Consider the following 19,949-nt stretch of genomic DNA (forward strand, 5'->3'; position numbering starts at 1 on the left):
CCCAGGTGCAGCCGGCCTTTGTGTTTTCCTCCTTGGAGTAAAGCTGAGAAAAGCTTCCCTTGCGCTGCTCTTCAAGGGCTGCCTACAAGGGCCACGAACCATGTGTCAAAATGGTGAGCATGAGCAGGACTGCAATGCACGTTGCATGCTCCCGAGCACATAAAAAGGGCTGGGACTTTGACCCCCTGGTGATGCCCACCATTTCAATGTGGTTAGCAGCCCCTGCGGATGCCTCCGCTGTCCACCCATAGTCAGTTCTGGAGGAGGAAGATCCCAGCTGTCACCCGCTTCCTTAGTGGAGGCATCTACTTCTTGGGAAGATGGCTTCATCCTAGCCCTGGAGCTGGTGGCCAGCATCAGCTGTAGCTCCGAATGATCAGTTCCAGTTTGTTCTCCCACATCAGGCCGTTTGCAGTCCAAAAGATGCAGAGTCTCTCAAAAGTCCCTCCACAGCCTTGAAGGAAGAAAGCAGAAATGTTGACATCAGGAGGGAAACAAGGCGAGGGAGACCACTCTGGGCAGCTGGACTGAATAGGGTACACTGCATATGAAAAGGGTCTCGGGCAGGGGTGAAATGCTATCGGTTCAGCCCGGTTCACTCAAAGCGGTAGTAGAAAAATATTTTTTAAAAAGTTCCAACGATCAGTTGAGTCACGTACGACCGTTGGAACTTTTTTTTTTTTTTTTTTTTTTGCTTTTATAGCATTTTTTACTATCGGTTCTCCAGAACAGGTAGTAAAAAAATGCTTTAAAAAGTTTTTTTTAAAACAGTTCTGACAATCATGTGTCACTCAGCTGATCGTTGGAACTTTTTTTTTAACTTTTTAAGCATTTTTTTACTACCGGTTCAGGTAGATAGGTAGTAAAAAAATGCTTTAAAAAAAGTTTTTTTAAAAAGGTTCTGACGATTGCGTGGCACAGCTGTGATAGTCAGGATCTTTTTTTTACTTTTTAAAAGTATTTTTACTACTTATTCACCCACACCAGTAGTAAAAAAATGCTTTAAAAAGTTTTTTTTAAAACAGTTCTGACAATCATGTGTCACTCAGCTGATCGTTGGAACTTTTTTTTTAACTTTTTAAGCATTTTTTTACTACCGGTTCAGGCGGATAGGTAGTAAAAAAATGCTTTAAAAAAGTTTTTTTAAAAAGGTTCTGACGATTGCGTGGCACAGCTGTGATAGTCAGGATCTTTTTTTTACTTTTTAAAAGTATTTTTACTACTTATTCACCCACACCAGTAGTAAAAAATGCTTTAAAAATTTTTAAAAACTTTAAGTTTAAAAACTTAAAAAGTTCCCAAGATTGCACACCGCAGCTGATTCCCCCCTCCCCCATTGTTCTCCTTACCTTCCCAAGCCTCCTTTTAGTGTGTCCTGTGCATACGTGCGGATCAGGCATTTGGTGCAAACTGCGCATGTGCATGCACAGTGCGTGCTTAGCTCGCATGTGCGGCCAGCAAACCGGTTCAGACTTCCCCCTTGATCTGGGGTCTGGGGTGGAACACAGGCTGAACATAAGCTGGGGCTATGATGCGGCAGCAAGAAGGGCAAGAACAGTTCTGGGCTATGTTGACAGAAGCAGAAGGTCAAAGTCAAAATATGTTTTTGCTCTTCTTGGTTCTGCATCGGGCAAACTGCTCCAGAATGCTGCAGCCCCATTTTAGGAAGGATTTGGGCAAAAGGGAGGGGTGGGAAAGACGACAGAATGAGTAGAGATTGGGGGGCAAGCGGCTGATTTGCCGAGTCTGGAGAAGGAAGCCTGGGGGGCCTGAAGGGGCAGAGACCGAAGCCAGCCACAGAAATTTTGGGCTTCAAATTCCAGGGAGCAGATTTTGGCTGGATATCAGGAAGAATTTCTTAAGGACAGAAATTGCTCCCCGTGGGCCAGATGGAGCTCAGGGGAGAGAAAGAGACCCTCCTTCTGAGCAGAGGGTAGGGGACCATCTGCCAGGAGGTTCCCGGGGTGGATTTTTCTCTGCAGCACCCTGACCCAAGGGGGGGGGGCAATGTGATCCAGAGTCCTTGTGTCACCTTCTGTAATGTCCTGGTCATGGAATTAACCCATGTTCTGAGTTCACAAGGTATCCTGAGGCAAAAATTGAGCAAAGTGGCTGGGTCCATACCAGGGGTGAAATGCTCCCGGTTTGGACCGGATCATTTGATCCAGTAGCGATGGCGGCGGGTGGTTCGGAGAACCGGTAGAAAAAATCCCTGCCCGCCCCCCCATGCCCAGCTGAGCCGCACGATCATCAGAGGCTTTTTTTTTTTTTTACTTTTAAAAGCATTTTTTCTACAACCTCTTCCGACGAAAAAATGCTTTTAGAAGTTAAAACAAAAAAGCCTCTGATGATCGCGCGGCTCAGCTGGGATCGTCAGAGGCTTTTCAAAGCATTAGAAAAAATGCTTTGAAAAGTTTTAAAAAAAAATTACCCACCACCACCACCAAGCCACGCCCACAGAACCAGTAGTAACAAATTTTACATTTCACCCCTGGTCCATACCACACATTAAACCATGAGAAACCAACTAAGGTTAAAACTAAACAAGTTTGGCATTTTCAATCTTAGCTTAGAATCAGTATTCCCACTGTGCACTTTGTCCCTCCCTTCCCGGAATGGGTCCGTTGGCTTCATTAAGGGAGTTGCGTACCCATTGCTCAGTGGGTGGTCCTCAGGACTGGCTGCCCTCTCGCAGATGAATCTGTAACTCGAAGATGATGATCCCTCTGAGGATAGTTGTCCGTTGTGAATCATTGCGTAGTCGCTGTAGTAGCTATTAGATAGAGTTTCACTTCTGGAATGTTTAAAAGATACTTATGAAGAAACCCCGAAGTCAACATCTTCACAGATTTCTTTCTTTCTCTACTAAATATGAAACACAAACTCTGCAGCAGCCGAATTTCCAAAGTGGTTAAAGATGAATGATGATGAGGTAAATATTAGTGTATATAATAAGGTAGATTAATGAATGGGAATGGGAAAGTAGACACTGTAACAATAATAGTGATTTTGATAGTCTTGAACTTAAATTGTTATTGTATTGGTAAGAGAAGAATTATAGGATATACTGTGATGTTATTTAGGTGAAAGCATTGAATATGAAATGATAAAGAAATGTGAAAATAAGTAATTTGATAACATTATTAATTTTGATAACAATGTAAATTAAGATGAATATTTAAAATGTCAATTGTAAAGAGAATAACAATGTTGAAATCATGTAAGCAATTATTATTGTAAAGAAGGATGAATAGAACTTGTTTGTGATGAACCTCAGCAGATGGAAATGTGAAAATAAGTACTCTAGCAACATTATTAATTTTGATAACAATGTAAATTAAGATGAATAATTCAAGTGCTAATGATTGGGAAAAAGGAATTAGAGACATACTTCCGGAAATGAAGAAAGATGGTAAATAACTGCAATAATTGAAACTGAGGAGAAATATAAGGCATAAAATGATCTTATTTGTAAGTAAAATTGAAAATGATAAAGAATTATGGAAAGAGAACAAAATGGCAGAAGTTGAAATAATAAGATATGGTGAAAAATGACTAATTTGTGATAAAGAATTATATAAAAGAGATGAATATTGGAAAAAAATGGGAAGATTAAGATACATTATAACTATGATTGTGTATAAGATGTGACCCGGTCAACACTCTGTTCATAAAATATGTATGATGAAAGAAGAAATGTAATAAAACTTGTATTAAAAAAAAAGTAAGAAATTGCGGGCAGTCCAACACTGGGAGGGTCTCCTGCTTGAGCAAAGGGGTGGAACTAGAAGACCTTCCAAGTCTTGTTATTCTGTTCATCTAGAAGGCTGGCAGCCGGGCAGGCATGGCTTCCTCAGGCGTTCACTCTGAGCTGAACCATCTAGGGGTGGAGCTCGCCTCAAAGTGGCCTCCCTGCCCCAAAGTCTTTCAAAGGGCGATTGGCAGGGGCCTGTAGCCACCTCCTGGGTAGCCACCCCCTCCCCTTTGCTGATGTGGAGCTGCCTCCACACCTTCACTTCCAGCAGACAAGCATTTCTGCAGGAGACCCAGAGGGAGAGCCAGGATCTCCAGTGGGCAGAGTGACTGGCTGCTTCCCCAGGACAGCCTCCTCTGCCATTCCCCCCAGCCTCCACCAGGCCCTTCAGTCTCACTCACCCTTTGTAGGGGGAACCATCCACCCACTTCCAGGTCCAGTCTGAAAGTCCAGTTCTGTCTTTCAGAAGTCCGATCCAGAACCACTCTGAATCCCAGGAACTCAACACCTAGAAACGAGTAAAGTAATAACTAGCAGTCAGCACGGGTTTGTTAAAAACATATCATGCCAAATCAATCTTGTTTCATTCTTCAACATAGTGACTAAATTAGCAGACCAGGAAAATGCTGTGAACATAGTATAGTTCGACTTCAGCAAGGCATTTGACAAAGTAGACCACAACCTACTTCTTAGTAAGCTAGAAAAATGTGGGATAGACAGCATCACCACCAGACAGATTCGTAACTGGCTGACACACTGTACTCAATGAGTAGTCCTTAATGGGTCTACGTCTACATGGAGGGAAGTAAGCAGTGGAGTACCACAAGATTCCATCTTAGGCCCAGTACTCTTCAATATCTTCATAAATAACTGAGATGAGAGAATAGAAGGGGAACTTACCAAATTTGCAGATGATACTAAACTGGCAGGAATAGCCAACACCCTGAGATAGGCTCAAGATCCAGATGGATCTTGACAGACTTGAACTCTATAGGGTTTGAAGAGGAAAAGTTCTGCTCATACATTCTAAGAATAGGTTGGTGCTGCTCCGTTGAGACTGGGGGTGTGAGGGGGGGCTGTCACTCTTATGGAACATGTTAGGAAATTGTTATTGCTCAACTGGTTGGTCAGGAAATATATAAACCAACATTGTGTGTTTGTAGCTAAAAGTATTATGTAGCTTTAAAAACTGTGTTGCATCGGCTTCCGGTTTGATTTCCACCACCGCCGGACAGTCTTTTGGGACCGCCAGCCTCGCCCCCCTTAAAGAGACGTCTCTACAGCTGAGAGACGGCTCAAAAAACTCCGTCTCCTTGAGGAGACGTGAGATAGAGCCGGCAAGAACAAGTAGAGCACTCTGCGAACTCCCCAGAGTTTTTTATTACTCTTGGGGAGGAAGCAGAATGTGGCTCCCTATTCAGCTCGCCTCTGCTCCGGGCATTGGGGGAACTCTGCCTTTTTGCAGTGTCAGGCGATGGGACTAATCCAATCAACGAAATTTAATAGATTGTCTGAATAAACAGGATGAAACCCGGATTTGGGACCCTAAATCGCAAGTATTTCTAACAATTTTATGAGAGATTTTAAAAGCGAAGAAAGAAAGTTTAAAATGGCGACTGGCTGAGGCTTGAGAAGAAGAAAGCTGAAAGCGAAAGTCCTTCCGTTTGAATAGCTTAATATGCTACAAAGTATCTGAAACAATAGCGCTGGCTAGAATTGAAGAGAAAAAATTCTATTTTATGTTTCTTCCTTCTTAGAGACTTGATATTGATATTGTTTGGAGAAAAGTTCTTTTTTTTAAAAAAAAGAGTTTGTTTGTGTGGCAGGATGGCGTTAAAACAGACAAAGCCAGACAACCAAGCTGTGGGGGGGGGTTCCCCCATTTACAAATCATATGAGCAAGTTTTGAGCTTGCAGATTCAGAAGAATGGCTCTAAAGACCTAAAAGAATTTGTTTTGGAGGAGATGGCAAGACATGATTACTTACGGGACCACCTACTACCATCAATAGCCTCCCACCGACTGGTACGCTCCCACAGAGAGGGGCTCCTCCAGGTGCCATCGGCCAAACAATGTCGGCTGTCAGCCCCTAGGGGGAGAGCCTTCTCTGTGGGGGCACCGACGATCTGGAATGAGCTCCCCCCAGAGATACGGAGGATTCCGGATCTGCGCACCTTCCGCCGCGAGCTGAAGATGCTTTTGTTTCATCAAGCTGGCCTCGCCTAAATCTTCTCCCTTTTAAGTGTAAATTTTAAATTTTTACTGTATTTTAAAATATGGGTATTTTAAATTATGGGTATCAATTCAGCCAAATTTATTTAATTCATTTTATTCGATTTTAAATTTTGTATATTATTTCATGACTGTGCACCGCCCTGAGTCCTTCGGGAGTAGGGCGGTATAGAAATTCAACAAAAACTAAACTAAACTAAAACTAAAAAACTAAAACATGATGAGATTGTGAACCAGAATCTTGAAAAATTCAGGCAGGAAATTAAAGAGTTGGTACAACGAAAGTATGATAATCTGAAACAACAGATTGTAACAGCTTTGAAAACTTTTTCAGAAATAGTTATAAAGATGGATAAAGATACCAACTTAGAATTAGAGTCTAAAATGAAGGAAGCTGATGATAAGATTTATAATTTGGACAATAAAATACAAAGAATTGAAAATGATTTGATAAATATTCAAGAAAATAGCTCAGAAGTAAAGCCTAAAATAAAGGAAGCTGACCACAAGACTTACAATGCAGGTAATATAAAACAAAGGATTGAAAGAGAAGTCACAATGATGCAATATAGGTCCATGGAATTTGCGGTCAGAATGAGGGGAATACAGGAAAATAATAGAGAGGACTTGAGAAAGATGTCTGCTGAAGTTCTGGCTGTGATTTTAAAGGTTAGTCCTGAAGAGGTATCCTGTAAGATTGATAAGGCCTACAGAGTAAATTCTTGGGTTGCAAAGCAAAGGCAGTTGCCTAGAGATGTGGTGATTTACTTTACTGATAAAGGAATAAGAAATGATATTGGGCAAAAGTCTTTTAACTCCACTCTAGAAATGAATGGAAGGAAGATTTGGATATATAAAGAGCTGCCGTCCAAGATGTTAAAAGATAGAAAGGAATTTGGATTTTTGGTGACTGAGCTAAAGAAACAAAACATCCCATTTAGGTGGGATGCTCCAGTTGGTATAATATTGAGATACCAAGGAGAAAGATATCAACTAAATACTGTTGAAAAAGCGGAAGAATTTTACTACAAGGTTTTTAAAATGGATCCAACATCTCCACGTATGCCATCAGTGTCAGGAACACAGGAGGGGAATAAAGAAAAGCAAAATGAACAAGAGATTGAAACTCAGCCTAAGCAGATGGAGATGGAGGTAATGGAAAAACAAGTTACAGAGGCCCTTTTGGACGAGCCACTTTTGGATTCTCCTTCAGAAGTTATAGCTGGATTACCTATAAATATAAGAGAGGCAGCTTTCGACTTTAATGAGATGTCTTATCAAGTTACAGACCAGCATGGAACTCAATCAGCTGATATACAAGTCCTAGAAAGGCAACTAGGATGGAGATCTAAACCACAAAAAATTAAGAAAAGAAGAAGCAGGTTCTACAAAACTAAAAAATTTTAAACTAAACAATAGTCTAATGCCAGTTACTGAAGAGACGATTAAATATAATAAGCGGGATTTATACATGGCTGATACATGAAAATATAAGTGAGGCAAATTATTGACTTATACTATTTTGAGAAGAATAACAGATCTCTGCAGTGCTGGTGCTTTTGGGATGTGGAAGAAGGCCTCTGATTGAGTGGATTGGAACTTTCTATTCTGGACTCTTTGAAAAATGGATTACGTATATGCTGAGTTATAAGGCAAGAGAACTATGGGATTGGGGCATGCAGAAGATCTGGTTGTTACCCCAATGTGGTGGTTGGAATTAATAATCTAGATAAAAGACACTATAGAAGATACTATATGGAATATAAATATAAAGTCACTCGGGTGGTTTTTTATATACGAAAATACTTACTATTGATGGGGGCAGATGGTAATGGAAGATACTGAATATACTGTTGGAAGCTGAACCTGATGTTACCCTAACATGGGCGATGGAATTAATAATCTAGTTGAAAGACGTTACAGAAGATACTATATGGATTACAAATTTAAAGTCATTTGAGGATTTTATTCATATATGGAAATATTTTTTAGTTGTGTGGTGTGGGCAGAAGAACAAAGATATTAAAAATATTATGTATGGTAGACCTGTAGGAAAATGGGTGGAGATGGGTTAGGTTACTGATTGTTTAGTTTAGGAAAAGGGATGTTATGTTTAGATATAAATATACGTAAAAGATTTGAAATAGGAGATATATGTATGGGGGTGGAGGAAATGGGTAGATTATGAGTTGAATAAATGTCAAATTAGGATTTATTATATAGTTTTATAGCTGAAGGTTGCTTTGAAATGTATAGTATAGGGGGGATATAATAACAATGTTAGAAAGAAATGGTTAGCATGTGGGGGGGGGTGTAAAAGGATGTTAAAGTATTATATAATTTGATATCAATTTGGATTTTACTTTTGGAGAAGCCATGGGGGGTGGGGAGGGTGAGGGGGGGTTAGGGAGGAGGAGGGGAAAAAAGGGGGAAAAATCTGTATTTGAAAAACTTTTTCAATGAAAAAAAAACAAAAACTGTGTTGCATCATCATGCATCCTGATTGGCTGAGCTCTGTAGCCAATGTACTTAAGGAGAGCTGAATTATGGTTTGTGTGGACACTATACCATTTTACCTGCTGATATGCTGTAACTCTATATTTGATATCTCTGCATGATCATTGCTTGATCGTGGTTATTTATTGCTTCTCTAATCTTTATTGACTGTTTTTATATTGAACTGTGTTCCTGAATGAAACTAAAGAAGATCTGTTTTATTGTATTTTTCTATAACTGGTAAGAAGACTTTATATTGGAAAATATCCCTGGACTGATCTTTATCTCACTTTATATGTGTATGACTTGGAAAGTAAAAGTAAACTAAAAGTAAAATATTATCAAAACCCAGTTTGTTTGTATGTGAACTGTTATTATCCACAATCATTCTCAGTCGCTTTCATGTGTAAACTCAAAGGGTACTCTGCTCAATAACCCACAACATCGGTTATTAGCCAAGAATATCCTTAACATTGGTTATGGGCCCAGGACACTGAGAGTGGGTGTGAATATACAGTACTATATTCAGACAGCTGTGTTTGTTATTTATTGTCCAAGTCAAGATGGCACAAGAACAGTCATCCAGTATATCCATGATAACCTGGTTGAATGGAACAAACTATGTTTCATGGTCCATGAAATGCAACCTACTTCTCTGTAAGGAAGGACTGTGGGATGTAGTTAATAATCCACCGGATGTAACTGCATGGAATCCAGAAGATAATGAAGATGAGAAGAAAATAGCTAAATTTGTTTGTGATAACGAACGAGCTCTTTGCATAATTGGACTGACACTGAGTGATCAGCAGCTAGTCCATATTCATGGTGAAGATTCTGCTGCTAGGCGTTGGAACAATTTAAAGAGAATTTATGTTCGTGATAGTGTGGGTGCACATATACACCTTACACGTAACTGTTTAAAACCTGTCTTCTTAAAGGTGGAGATACGTTAGCTCATTTGGAGTTTATGATGAGAACTTTTCAAGAGCTACACAAGAAGGAACTTATTTTTTCAGAGTTTGCAACAAGTTTATATTATTCTTTCTTCTTTGGATGAAAGTTAAGACGACTATGTTTCTTCACTGGAGGTTTTGACCAGAAATGAACTAACATTGACTGGCATAACCAGAAGATTGTTGGAAGAGTCAAGAAGAAGGCAAGAAAGAAAACAATTTAAGAGAGAGACAACCACAAGAAGAAAGATTGTCTTCAACTGCCTATATTGTTAAAAGACATTTTCTTGTGGGGCTAAGGGACATATAGCTAAATACTGTACTAAGGGTAAGAAAATGATTGTTGGTAATCAAAAGAGAACCAAGAAGGATGTTAATCTAGCTATATCAAGCCCTACTACTGTAAACAATGATTTGTGGGTAGTTGATAGTGATGCATCTCAATCCATCACTGGAAGTAAAGAAAAGTTTGTAAAACTGAAAAATAGCAAACAACATGTAACGTTAGCCAATGGGTGGAGAATGAAAGTAGCTGGAGAAGGTATTGCACATTGTTCATTTATTAATGAGCATTTGCCAATGTTGTATATACCTAATTTAAAATTCAACTTGTTATCTGTTAAATCATTATTACAGGCTGGATTTGTAGTAACCTTTAGGGGAGGTAAATGTTTAATTGAGAAGGATGGTAAATGTGTTACTGCAAAGTTAGAAAATGACTTGTCTATATTAAGAGATAATCCAGCAATTGTGGCTAATACTAATTCAGTTTATGACAATAAGAAGCCACATGATGGATGTATACATTTACTTCATCGACGTTTAGGACATATGAATTTTAAGGTATTGAAAAAGACAGTAGAATTATCTGAAGGGATAAAGTTAAAACCATGTAATAGATACCTCAATTGTAATGCCTGTAATCAAGAGAAAAGCAAACCGAGTGAATGGATTTAAAACCAAAAGACCATTAGAAGTAGTGTTTGCTGACATAATTGGACCTAAACAACCCAGTTTGGGTGGAGCCTGCTGTATCTTAAGCATTGTTGATCATTTCTCTAGATATGGTTTCTGTTACTTGATGAAAACAAAGTCTGAAACATTTCAGCCTATGTCAAATTGGCTAAAATTTGTTGAGAGAAAACAGAAACATAAGGTGGTTTGCTTGGTAACAGATAATGGTACCGAGTTTACAAATCTAAGATTAGAGAATATGCTGCAGGAGGCAGGTATTGAACCTAAACGTTCTGCCCCTTAACAGAACACATCCGCTAATCCTTAACAGCTAATAACAGCTAATATCCTTAACAGAACACATCCGCCGCCTGCCCACCCCCCCACCCCCCAGGCTCTTTGCTTGGCTTTTCCTCACCTGTGTGAACGCTTCACCCACAGCCTCCCAGAGCTCTCGGGCCAACCAGGGCTTCGGGAGGACCAGCAGCCGTGAGGACTTCCACTCGCAGTCCAACTTGCTCTGTCTCCACGTCTTCCGCTCGCTCGATGCCCACAGGCACTTCCAGCGGAACAGCGTCCATCCATGAGGGCAGCACCCTAGAGGGAAGGTTCGGAGGGGGACCTGCCAGGACTGGGAGAGCGGCGTCCGCTGGAGCTTCCTCAGGTCCGCCCTGCCCAGGACCACTGGTGGCACCGCTCCAAGACCCGCCCCGCCCCCCAGTCCATCCCCCTGCTCTGAGATGCCATCGAAGCAGCTTTAAGTCGGCCAGGGGGACGGGGGTGCAACCAGCATCTCCGGGGAGTCCCGTGAGAAGGAGGCGGTGTTTGCAACAGCTTAAGAGGGAGCTGGTCACACTCAGGTTCCCCTGGTCCAGGCTGAGGAACCGAAACTTTGGGGACGGGGTGTAAGGTGCTCAGTGACACCAGGCTCAGAACCTGGGGGCAGTTCATTCCAGGAAGTTAGCAAATGTGGAGAAGCAACCACCACCCCACCCCACCCCACCCCACCCCTGGGATTTACCCACCCAGACCCCACCTCCTGCTCAGGGAAGCCCCCAAGGTCCCCAACAATGCAGGCTTTTCCACTGGAAGAGGCAGGAAGAGGGGAGGCCAGACAGAGCCCAGAACCTACCAATCTGCCGGCAGGAGGTGGCCTGGCTGAGGTTGGTCTCCAGGCTCGCCTTCTCCCTCTGCAGGAGAGCCAGGCTGCTATTGACCTGGCCCAGCAGCAGTTCCTGGCGCTGCAGCTTCCACCGGGTCTGGTTCTCGGCCGCCTGGCTCTGCCAAAGGGCCACCTTGGTGGAGTTGAGCTCCTTCTTGGTGGAGTTGAGCTCCTGCTCGGTCAGGTGCAGCAGGTGCCAGCTCTCCTCCAGGCCGGCTTGAAGGTGGTGGGTTCTTTCTCCCAGGATGTGGCTCTTGGCTGCATGGTCGTGAGATGCTTGCTGAAGCTGCCGGGAGGCCTGCAAGTCTGGAGAGAAAGTGGGTGCGGATGAAGGTCTCTTCTCCAGGATTCTGGGCTGCCAGGTGAGACAATTCTCAGTTCAGCAGCCCTGACTCTCCTGGTGGTGCCCTGGCTTCTGTGGCATTGAGCAGGAGCTGGGGGTCACCAGCGCTGGAGTCCTGCACAGGCGGAAGCTGCCCCACAGCCTCCCATAGTGGGGAGCCACAGCATGGCTTGTCTTGGCCTGCGTGGGGACCTGCCCTCCCTCGAATACAGAGGGAGGCACACCTCCAGAAAACCCTTCTTCTCTCCCCCCCACAAGAATCTGGGGGTCTGCTACCCCCTTGTTCCCTGGAGATTGTCAGGGGACAGGTTTGAGCTTAAAGCAGCTGCTACTCACACTGGACGCCAAGCGTGATGTTGGTGGCCAGAAGGAAGAGGCACAGAGCCAGGGCTCCCAGCATTGGGCGGTTTGTCACTGAAAGAAAAGTCCAGATCCTTCTTAGTACGATGCGCCCCACCCCACCCCACCCCGGTTTGCAAAATTGTTTCTTCCATGATGTAGAATAAAGAAGGGATAACCTGGTGTCCTACTTTCTGCTTTCATTCTGCTGCTATTAAAACAGTTATCCCACAGCTGAGTAAAGCTGGAATAATGTCCAGATAATAGGGTGATATAAAAATAAATGTGCCAACTCTTCTCCAAAATCTGCCCCCTTTTTCTTTGTGTCTCCTTTCCCCCCTTTTCTGTTGCAAACACTTTCTCCATTTCCCTCTGCTGTCTCTGCCCCCCCCCCACTTGCACACCTAAATTGGACCAGCTCCAGAATAATGCCCAGTTCAAACACAGCTATGTTTCCACTGCCAAAATAGTCTTTTTGTCCTGTCCCAAGCAGAACAATGCAAAGTGCTCACCTAAGAAAAGTTCACCTAAGAAACAGGAGGTGAGAAATGGGAGCTCTTCCCTCCCCATCAATGTGAGCCTTGAGGGTCTCTGCGCATCCCCTCCTCTTTGCTGTGGAATCCGCAGCAGCTTCACTTTACAAAGACTTTTTCCTTATCTCACTTGCTCAAAAGATCCCCAGGAATCCGCTCCTTCAGATTTCTCATCCTCGTCCCCATAATATGAAAAGATCTCTGCCTTTCTATTATCCAGGGTCCCTTTTTTTCCTTTCTTTCTTTCTAGCCAACCCAGTGATTCAGTATTCCAGTATCTGAGAGGCTGCCACAAAGGGGTTGGTGCGTTTCAGCCTATTCTCCAAAGCACCTGAGGGCAGGACAAGAAGCAATGGATGGAAACTAACCAAGGAGAGAAGCAACCGAGAACTAAGGAGAAGTTTCCTAATGGTTAGGACAATTAATCATAGGAATGGTTTGCCTTCAAAGTTGTGGGTGCTTCATCATTGGAGGTTTTTAAGAAGAGCTTGGACAGCCACCTCTCTGAAATGGTCTAGGGCAGGGGTGTCAAACTCCAGGCCCGTGGCCAGGATCTGACCCGCAGGGTACTTAGATCTGGCCCGCAGGGCCGCCTGGAAACAGCGAAGGACCAGCCCGCAGTGCTTCTGCGAGCGAAAACGGGCTCCCGAGCATTCGGCCTTCCCGAGCATCGTTTTCACTGGCAGAGGGTTGCAGGAGGCTGTGGCAGCCGAAAAGGGAGCTCCAGAGCCTGTTTTCGCTGGCAGAGCACTTGGGTCACCACAGGCACCAACAAGAGGGAGGTTGAACTGGCCATGCCCCACACCCTCCCCAGGTCAAACACAACCCTGATGTGGGCCTCAATGAAATTGAGTTTGACACCCCTGGTCTAGGGCCTCCTGCTTGAACGGGTTGGACTATAAGACCTCCAAGCTCCCTTCCAGCTCTATTCTGATTGATTGATGCTTGAATAAAGTTTGGCCAATTCTTCTCAACATTGTGATCCTTTCTTTGGCAAAAAAAAGTTCCAGGGGGTTATTGAATTAAATCTTTCTTTCACCTTTCATGTGAGCTCTCTGTCTCTCCCTTTATCTTTCTCTCTGTCCCCCTCCCCCCTTCCCCCCTCCCCCTCTCCTTTTCCTCCTGCTTTTCCTTTTTTACTCCTTCCTGGTGTCTAAACATCCAGCTCCTTTTTCTCAGCTGAACTGAGCGTGCGGCTCTGCCTTGGAGAGAGGAACCAGCTGGGCATGTGCCAGCTGCAGCCTCCTGCCAGCTGTCCAGACACAGGCAGGAGAGGCTTCTGCCAGCCTTTAAGCTACTCACCTGGTCTCCAGCGGTGACAGGAGGTGGCCCAGCATGGCAGTTCTGGCGTATTCTTCAGGGGGCCACACTCTGCCGCCTCTTTCTCCAGGCCCCGGGGTACCTGGAAGTTCTCATAGGTGAGCTCCCCATCATTGGGCTCTGGAAGACAAAGGGAGTCAGGAAGGAGAGGACAGAGGGGAGGTCGGAAGGACCCTAACCAGGCTGACCCCTACCTTCCCCATGGCTTTTCTCCGGAGGGCTTCTTGCAAACCGCAGGTCAGCATAGGTGAGGTCCCCAGCCATCAGGCTGCACGAGGGCAGCCCTGGAGCAGCAGAACAAGGAACTGCAGAGGCACAAACAATGGGCAGAGTCTATTCAATGCTCTCCTGGGACAGCACAAAGCAGAAGTAGCTCTCTGGTGGGTGGGGAGCAGCCGGCCAAGCCCAGCCCCAAATTCCCGCAACTCTAGCCCTGTGCTGCACCCCAAAGCTCCGTCTCTAGGGACCGAGCCAGCTGCCTCTGCGGACTTTCCCGGCCCAGCGAGACACGAGCACTTGGCTTCCCCCCAGTGAATGACACATCTTTGCAGCCTCAAGGGTAGATGAGCCAGAGGTTCTGGGAGGAGAATTGCTTGGTTCTGCTGCACCATCGTCAGTGACCCCATCGACCTTGCCCAAACCACACCCCTCCCTGGTCCTCCAGTCTCCCCACGGGGCTTCCATCATTTGTCCCCCGGGCTGCTGGCCCTCCTTCTCCTTCCTTCCACCTCTCCCAGCCTCAGAGCCCTTTCCAGAGAGCTGGGTCTTTGCAAAATGGGTCTCCTCAACTATGGCAATTTAAGCCTGAATATTTGTGCCTCAAATCAGAACCCGGGATTGATTTGTTCCAGGATCCATTCATTGGTTTATTTGGCTGTCCACCATATTCTCCAAAACCTTCTCCAACACCATAGTTCAAAAGTATCCGTGCTTCTCCTCTCCTGCTTCTTCAAAGTCCAACTTGTGCTTCCATAGAGGGTCCCAGGGAATACCACGATTTGCACAATTCTGATCTTTGGATTGAGCGGATCCAGTCATTTCCCAAGCCCCTCCTTGCAGGCCTTTATGATGTTTGTAGGTAAAGGCAATCATGATAGCTGAGAATCTTCTCCAATTCCTTCAGGGTTTTCCTACCACGTTCTCGTCTGCAGCAAATTCCTTGGCTGCCTGCTTCCTTCACAATCACCCCTGCAATATCTTCACAGTCAGTTGTAAGGCTGTTGCCATATGTTGTGTCTCGGTCCCGTTTTTACTCTGTTCCGTGCAGAGTTTGCTGATCACTTGATGGCTTCAGCCATCAAAATAACAGCATCATGCAGGTTATCAATCTCTCTTGCTCCAGTTTTAAATCATGCTAATCTTGCTCTGGTCCAGCTCCCCTCAATCTCCATTCTGTACCTGGGTTGAATAAGTTAGGGGAAAGTATTCAGCCTTGTCTTTCTTGCTCTCTTAAAAGGCATCCTCAGAAGGTCCTCCACACAGAAGAAGGAAAACCACCCCCTCCTCAACCTCAGAAGGAAACCTCCAACTGGCACCGGCAGTGCAGCTCAAACTACAGAAACAATCAGCATTCTCTGCCCTGCTGCCCCCCCCCCCGCTATCAAGTGTGATGAAAGTGCTTGGTGTTAATTAGAGAACAAAAACAAAGCTGGTAAGAGAGGATGTGGCTGTCCTGGGGGCCATCTTGTGATTTCAGAAGCCCCAGCTCAACATCTTCTCAAAGGGAAATTATCACGAAAAGAGAAGAAAAGCAAGAAGACCAAGTTCTTGGGGAAGATCGTGGGGGGGGGTGTTGGTTCCTGGGAATGGTCCACGGCTGTCATGGTTGCCATGACCTCCTAAACTGAGAGGGAAGGCAAAGCCCATCAGCTGTGGGAGCTCCAGGGCCAAACCAGCAATGAGGCCCAGCAGCCATTCGGGAAAAGGCTCTGCAGCAGGAAGGTAGACAAGGGGGGGTCCTGCCTTGTCCACAGACCCCCATCCAGTTATCTGCAGGAAGGTCTCCTAAATGTCAGCATCCTCCTGGCAGCCCAGCCTCTGCCTCTTTGGAGGCCAGTGCTACCTAGATCCATGAACCGTTCCGCACTGGACTTGGTTTCCAGGCTTTCTGTCAGGTCTGCCATTTTCAGCTTGGTGCCATGCTGGCATCCTGCCATCAAAGGCTATGGGGGAGGGAGGAAGCAAGGGGGAAACAGTGGCCAATAAAACTGTATTAGTTGTGCTGGTAAAGAAGGAGGGGGGAAGTGACATCTTGATGACCAGAGCATTCAAGGCCAGGCACCCTGAGAAAGTATGCAGACTACCCTAAACGTCTCAGCATTCTCAAAACACCTGGGTGAATCTTCATTGGCTGAAGATGACCTGGTCATAGGGGGTGGGGGCTGGGTTGAGGGGAACCGTTTTTGTATTCTTTTAGCATAGGAAGTATCTTTTACTAAAAGAACCTATCACTTCAACCAAATGGAGTTGAGGGTTTTTCTTTCCTAAGGAATTGGAGTGGGGCAGGCCTAACACCTTCACCCTCTTGGCAGTGTTCCTTCTCCTCTGAACATGCTTCCATTGGTTACAAACCCTTTCAAACTGGGGTGCCCGTGGCTTCCTGCTGAGATCTTAGCCTTCCAATACCTGAAGGGCTGCCACAAGGGAGAGGGGGCATCTTACTTACCAAAGCACTTGAAGGCAAGACAAGAAGCAATGGATGGAAAATAACCAAGGAAAAAAGCAACCTAGAACTAAGGAGAAATTCCCTAACAGTGAGAACAATTAATCAAATTGCCATCAGAAATTATGGATGCTCCAACACTGAAGGCTTTCAAGAAGAGACTGTCAGAAATAGGTCTCCTACAAGAGCAAGGGGTTAGACTAGGTGACCTCCAAGGTCCCTTCCAACTCTATTACTGTTACATCCCTGGAACCGCCCCACAAGTGTGAACAGGGCTGCAGTGGTATCGCTGGCCAGGACAGCCAGGTTCTGCTCACGAAAACCTCTCCAGAGGTGCTGGGTGGCAGCCAGCCTCTAGTATTGGCCATCCTGCATGCAGGGCTGCTGTAGATGTGATGCCAAAGAGACATCACTCTGCAAGCTGCACAGCTGGATGCTGGGTTGCCATGGAGATGGGTGGGTTGCTGGGGTTACAGTAACAAAGACTGTCATCCTGCCTGAGGATGCCCTGCGGAAACCCCCAAGCTCAGCACCAGGACTGGCCGCTGTCCACGCAAAGGCATCTATGTAGCCAGTGACTGGCATGAACGCTGGGGGGGGGGGGGGAGGAATGGTTGAGTGAGTAGGGGCTGCTTCAGGCCAGTCCTTCCTTGCAAGCAGGGTAGCATTGGCAGAATGCCCCCCCTCCACAGCCTCTTATTCTCAGCCCCCCCCCAATCCTCCTGTGGAGCTGTGTTCAGGGCACAAAGACCCTCCCACCTTCCATGGTGGCCCCACATGTAGAGGAAGGCCAGACTGGTGCACAAGAGCCTTCCTTGCAGGAACAGTCGACCAAGGAATGGACCATCACGCTCTGGCACTTTGGGAGCCTATTGCACGGGCTCAGCGCCCATGCTTGCCCCCCTCAGAGCAAACCTGCAAACTGTGAGTGGTAAGAGCAAAACCAAAGGTGAGAAGGAAAAGTGAAATGAGGAGGCTGGCACTCTCTCGCTCTTTCTCTGTGAAATGAGAGTTTGATTCTGAAAGGATTTAACATGTACTTGGCAAGCATGAATTCACCAGGTCAGCCTTTCTCAACCTTTTGCCTTGGAAGAACCCTGGAAATAATTTTCAGGTCTCAGGCAACTCCAACAGCCAACACACAGCATGTAAAACGTGCCACCACTGCTTGCATTGCATGGCACATAAAGTTCAAAACCCATCTTTTGTTCCTATCAGAGTCCCTCACGGAGCTCCAGGCAGAAAGGCTGATCTACATTGTTATGAATGCCCATGAAAATCAGAACAACAGAATTGGAAGGGACCTTGGAGGTCTTCTAGTCCAGGGGTCCCCAAGCCCCGGGCCAGTCTGTTTCAAACCTGACCGTGTGAGCGATGGGCAAGAGTGTGTGCGTGCGAAGCTCCATTCGCATGAGCAGAGGGCACTCCCGTGCAAAGCTCCTTTTGTGTGAATGGAGTTCACACTCCATTCACACAAAAGTTGTGTGTGATCATTCCAGGCTCACACATAGGAAGCTCTGGTGGCTCAGCAGACTAATTAACATCCACTTACATCTGCTGCCTGCAATTACTGTAAGTTCGAATCTCACCAGGCTCAAGGTTGACTCAGCCTTCCATCCTTTCAAAGGTAGGTGAAATGAGGACCCGGATTGTGGGGGCAATAAGCTGACTTTGTATAAATATACAAAAGTATGAAGGCTATTGCTTAACGCATTGCAAGCCACCCTGAGTCTCTGGAGAAGGGCGGCATATAAATCAAATTAAATAAAAAATAAAAATAAAATGAAGCTCCATTCGCGCCAGTGGAGGGCGAGTGTGCCCACAGCTTGCACCAATTGAGCTGTGCGTGCACGTGTGCACCTGCCACTCACACATACATCTACATGTGCCGGGCCGGCAAGGTGGAAAGGTTGGAGACTCTTGTTCCAGTCCGACCCCCTGCCCTACACAATTCCTTCAAAGCCTCCAGCCATGGGAGCCCAGAGAAGCTGCCAGCTGGAGGCAGGAGAGAGCGGCTTCTGGCACTTGGGAGTCATGAGTGGGGGGTGGGGAGACAGGTAGGTGGGTGGGTGATAACTGAAGAACCAGAAAGGAGTCCCCCGCACCATCCTGAGGGAGGGAGGGAGGGCCATCCTGAGTTAAAGAGACAGAAAGTCAAGCCAGGAGAGCCTTTGCCTCTCCTGCAGGAGAAATGCCCATTTTGAGTCTGTGCTGCAGAAAGGGAGAGAAATCAGGAAGCATGGTTGCCTTTGTTGTTTGTGGTTGAGATGCTGACCCTGGAACTGACCGTTTTTTGGCTGTGCCAAAGCTTTAGGGTCCTGGAAATGCTGGACGTGCCTGTTGGAAGACACGGGATGAATCCTGTCTGAAAAATGGACAGGCAGACGGAAGATGGAGAGGCGGCAGGGGGGCAGAAGCTGCTGGGAAAGGGAGTTTATGGCTGCATGGGGGGGGGGAGGCATGAAAAAAAAGCAGGAGGAGGAAGAGGCTGCCAATAAACAAAAATGCATATAAAGGAGATGTTGCAAAAAAAATGAAAAGATTGTACAATGTTTATCGAGTTGTATACAGTTGCAAAGATTCCAGTAAAGGAGAGAACAAGGAAAGTTTAAGTTCAAAAGAAGCAACCGAGAGAGAGAAAAACTTAGGGAAATTTTGATAGAAATAAAAAACAACTCTGAAATTGTCCAGGAGCAAATCCTCCAGCAGAAGGGAGGGATTTTAAAAAAAGCAGGTATGGCAAGATTTGGGATCAGCCTGAAGCTCCCCAGCTGTGGCCTGGGCCAAGCGGCCTTCAGGAAATATCAGTGAGGAAGGGGCCTCGTGCTCAGGCCAGCCCTGCAGCCCCTTCCTGACCTCCTCTAGCTAACAGGAAGGGGCCGTATCTGACCAAGGACCAGCCCTGCCCTCGGGGCTACACTTTGGTTGAAACAGCCAGTATCACCCTTTGTCTTTGGAGCCTGTTAGCCCATGACTGGCCCTGGATCAACCCTCGCACTTCCCTTCTTCTTCGCTGCTAAGGCCAGGACTCGCTGCTTCTCCCGGCAATTCTGCCTGCAGATCTGTAGATGCACAAACAGACCACGAACATCTAGATGACCTTTTAGGAGAGTCTGCTGGAATTACTCGAGAAAAACCTCTCCCCCCCCCACATACAGACCCAGAGAATGACAGAAAACAGGGACCCAACATACCTTCTAC

General features: G+C 45.7%; 1 protein-coding gene across 1 annotated transcript; it reads right to left on the reverse strand.

Annotated features, from left to right (window-relative positions):
- Nucleotides 1-292: 292 nt before the first annotated feature.
- LOC139311574 (B-cell differentiation antigen CD72-like) lies at nt 293-14,712 on the reverse strand. The gene is given in 9 exon segments (XM_070936036.1): nt 293-454; nt 2,651-2,794; nt 4,156-4,262; nt 10,808-10,986; nt 11,522-11,857; nt 12,231-12,308; nt 14,069-14,206; nt 14,281-14,361; nt 14,364-14,712. Coding segments are annotated over 9 exon segments (1,431 nt in total). The 3' UTR covers nt 293-435.
- Between the last annotated feature and the right edge of the window lie 5,237 nt (nt 14,713-19,949).

The sequence above is a fragment of the Pituophis catenifer genome, unplaced genomic scaffold (assembly GCF_029215685.1).
Source record: "Pituophis catenifer annectens isolate HBS135680 unplaced genomic scaffold, rPitCat1.0.hap2 SCAF_2, whole genome shotgun sequence".
NCBI classification, from domain to species: domain Eukaryota; kingdom Metazoa; phylum Chordata; class Lepidosauria; order Squamata; family Colubridae; genus Pituophis; species Pituophis catenifer.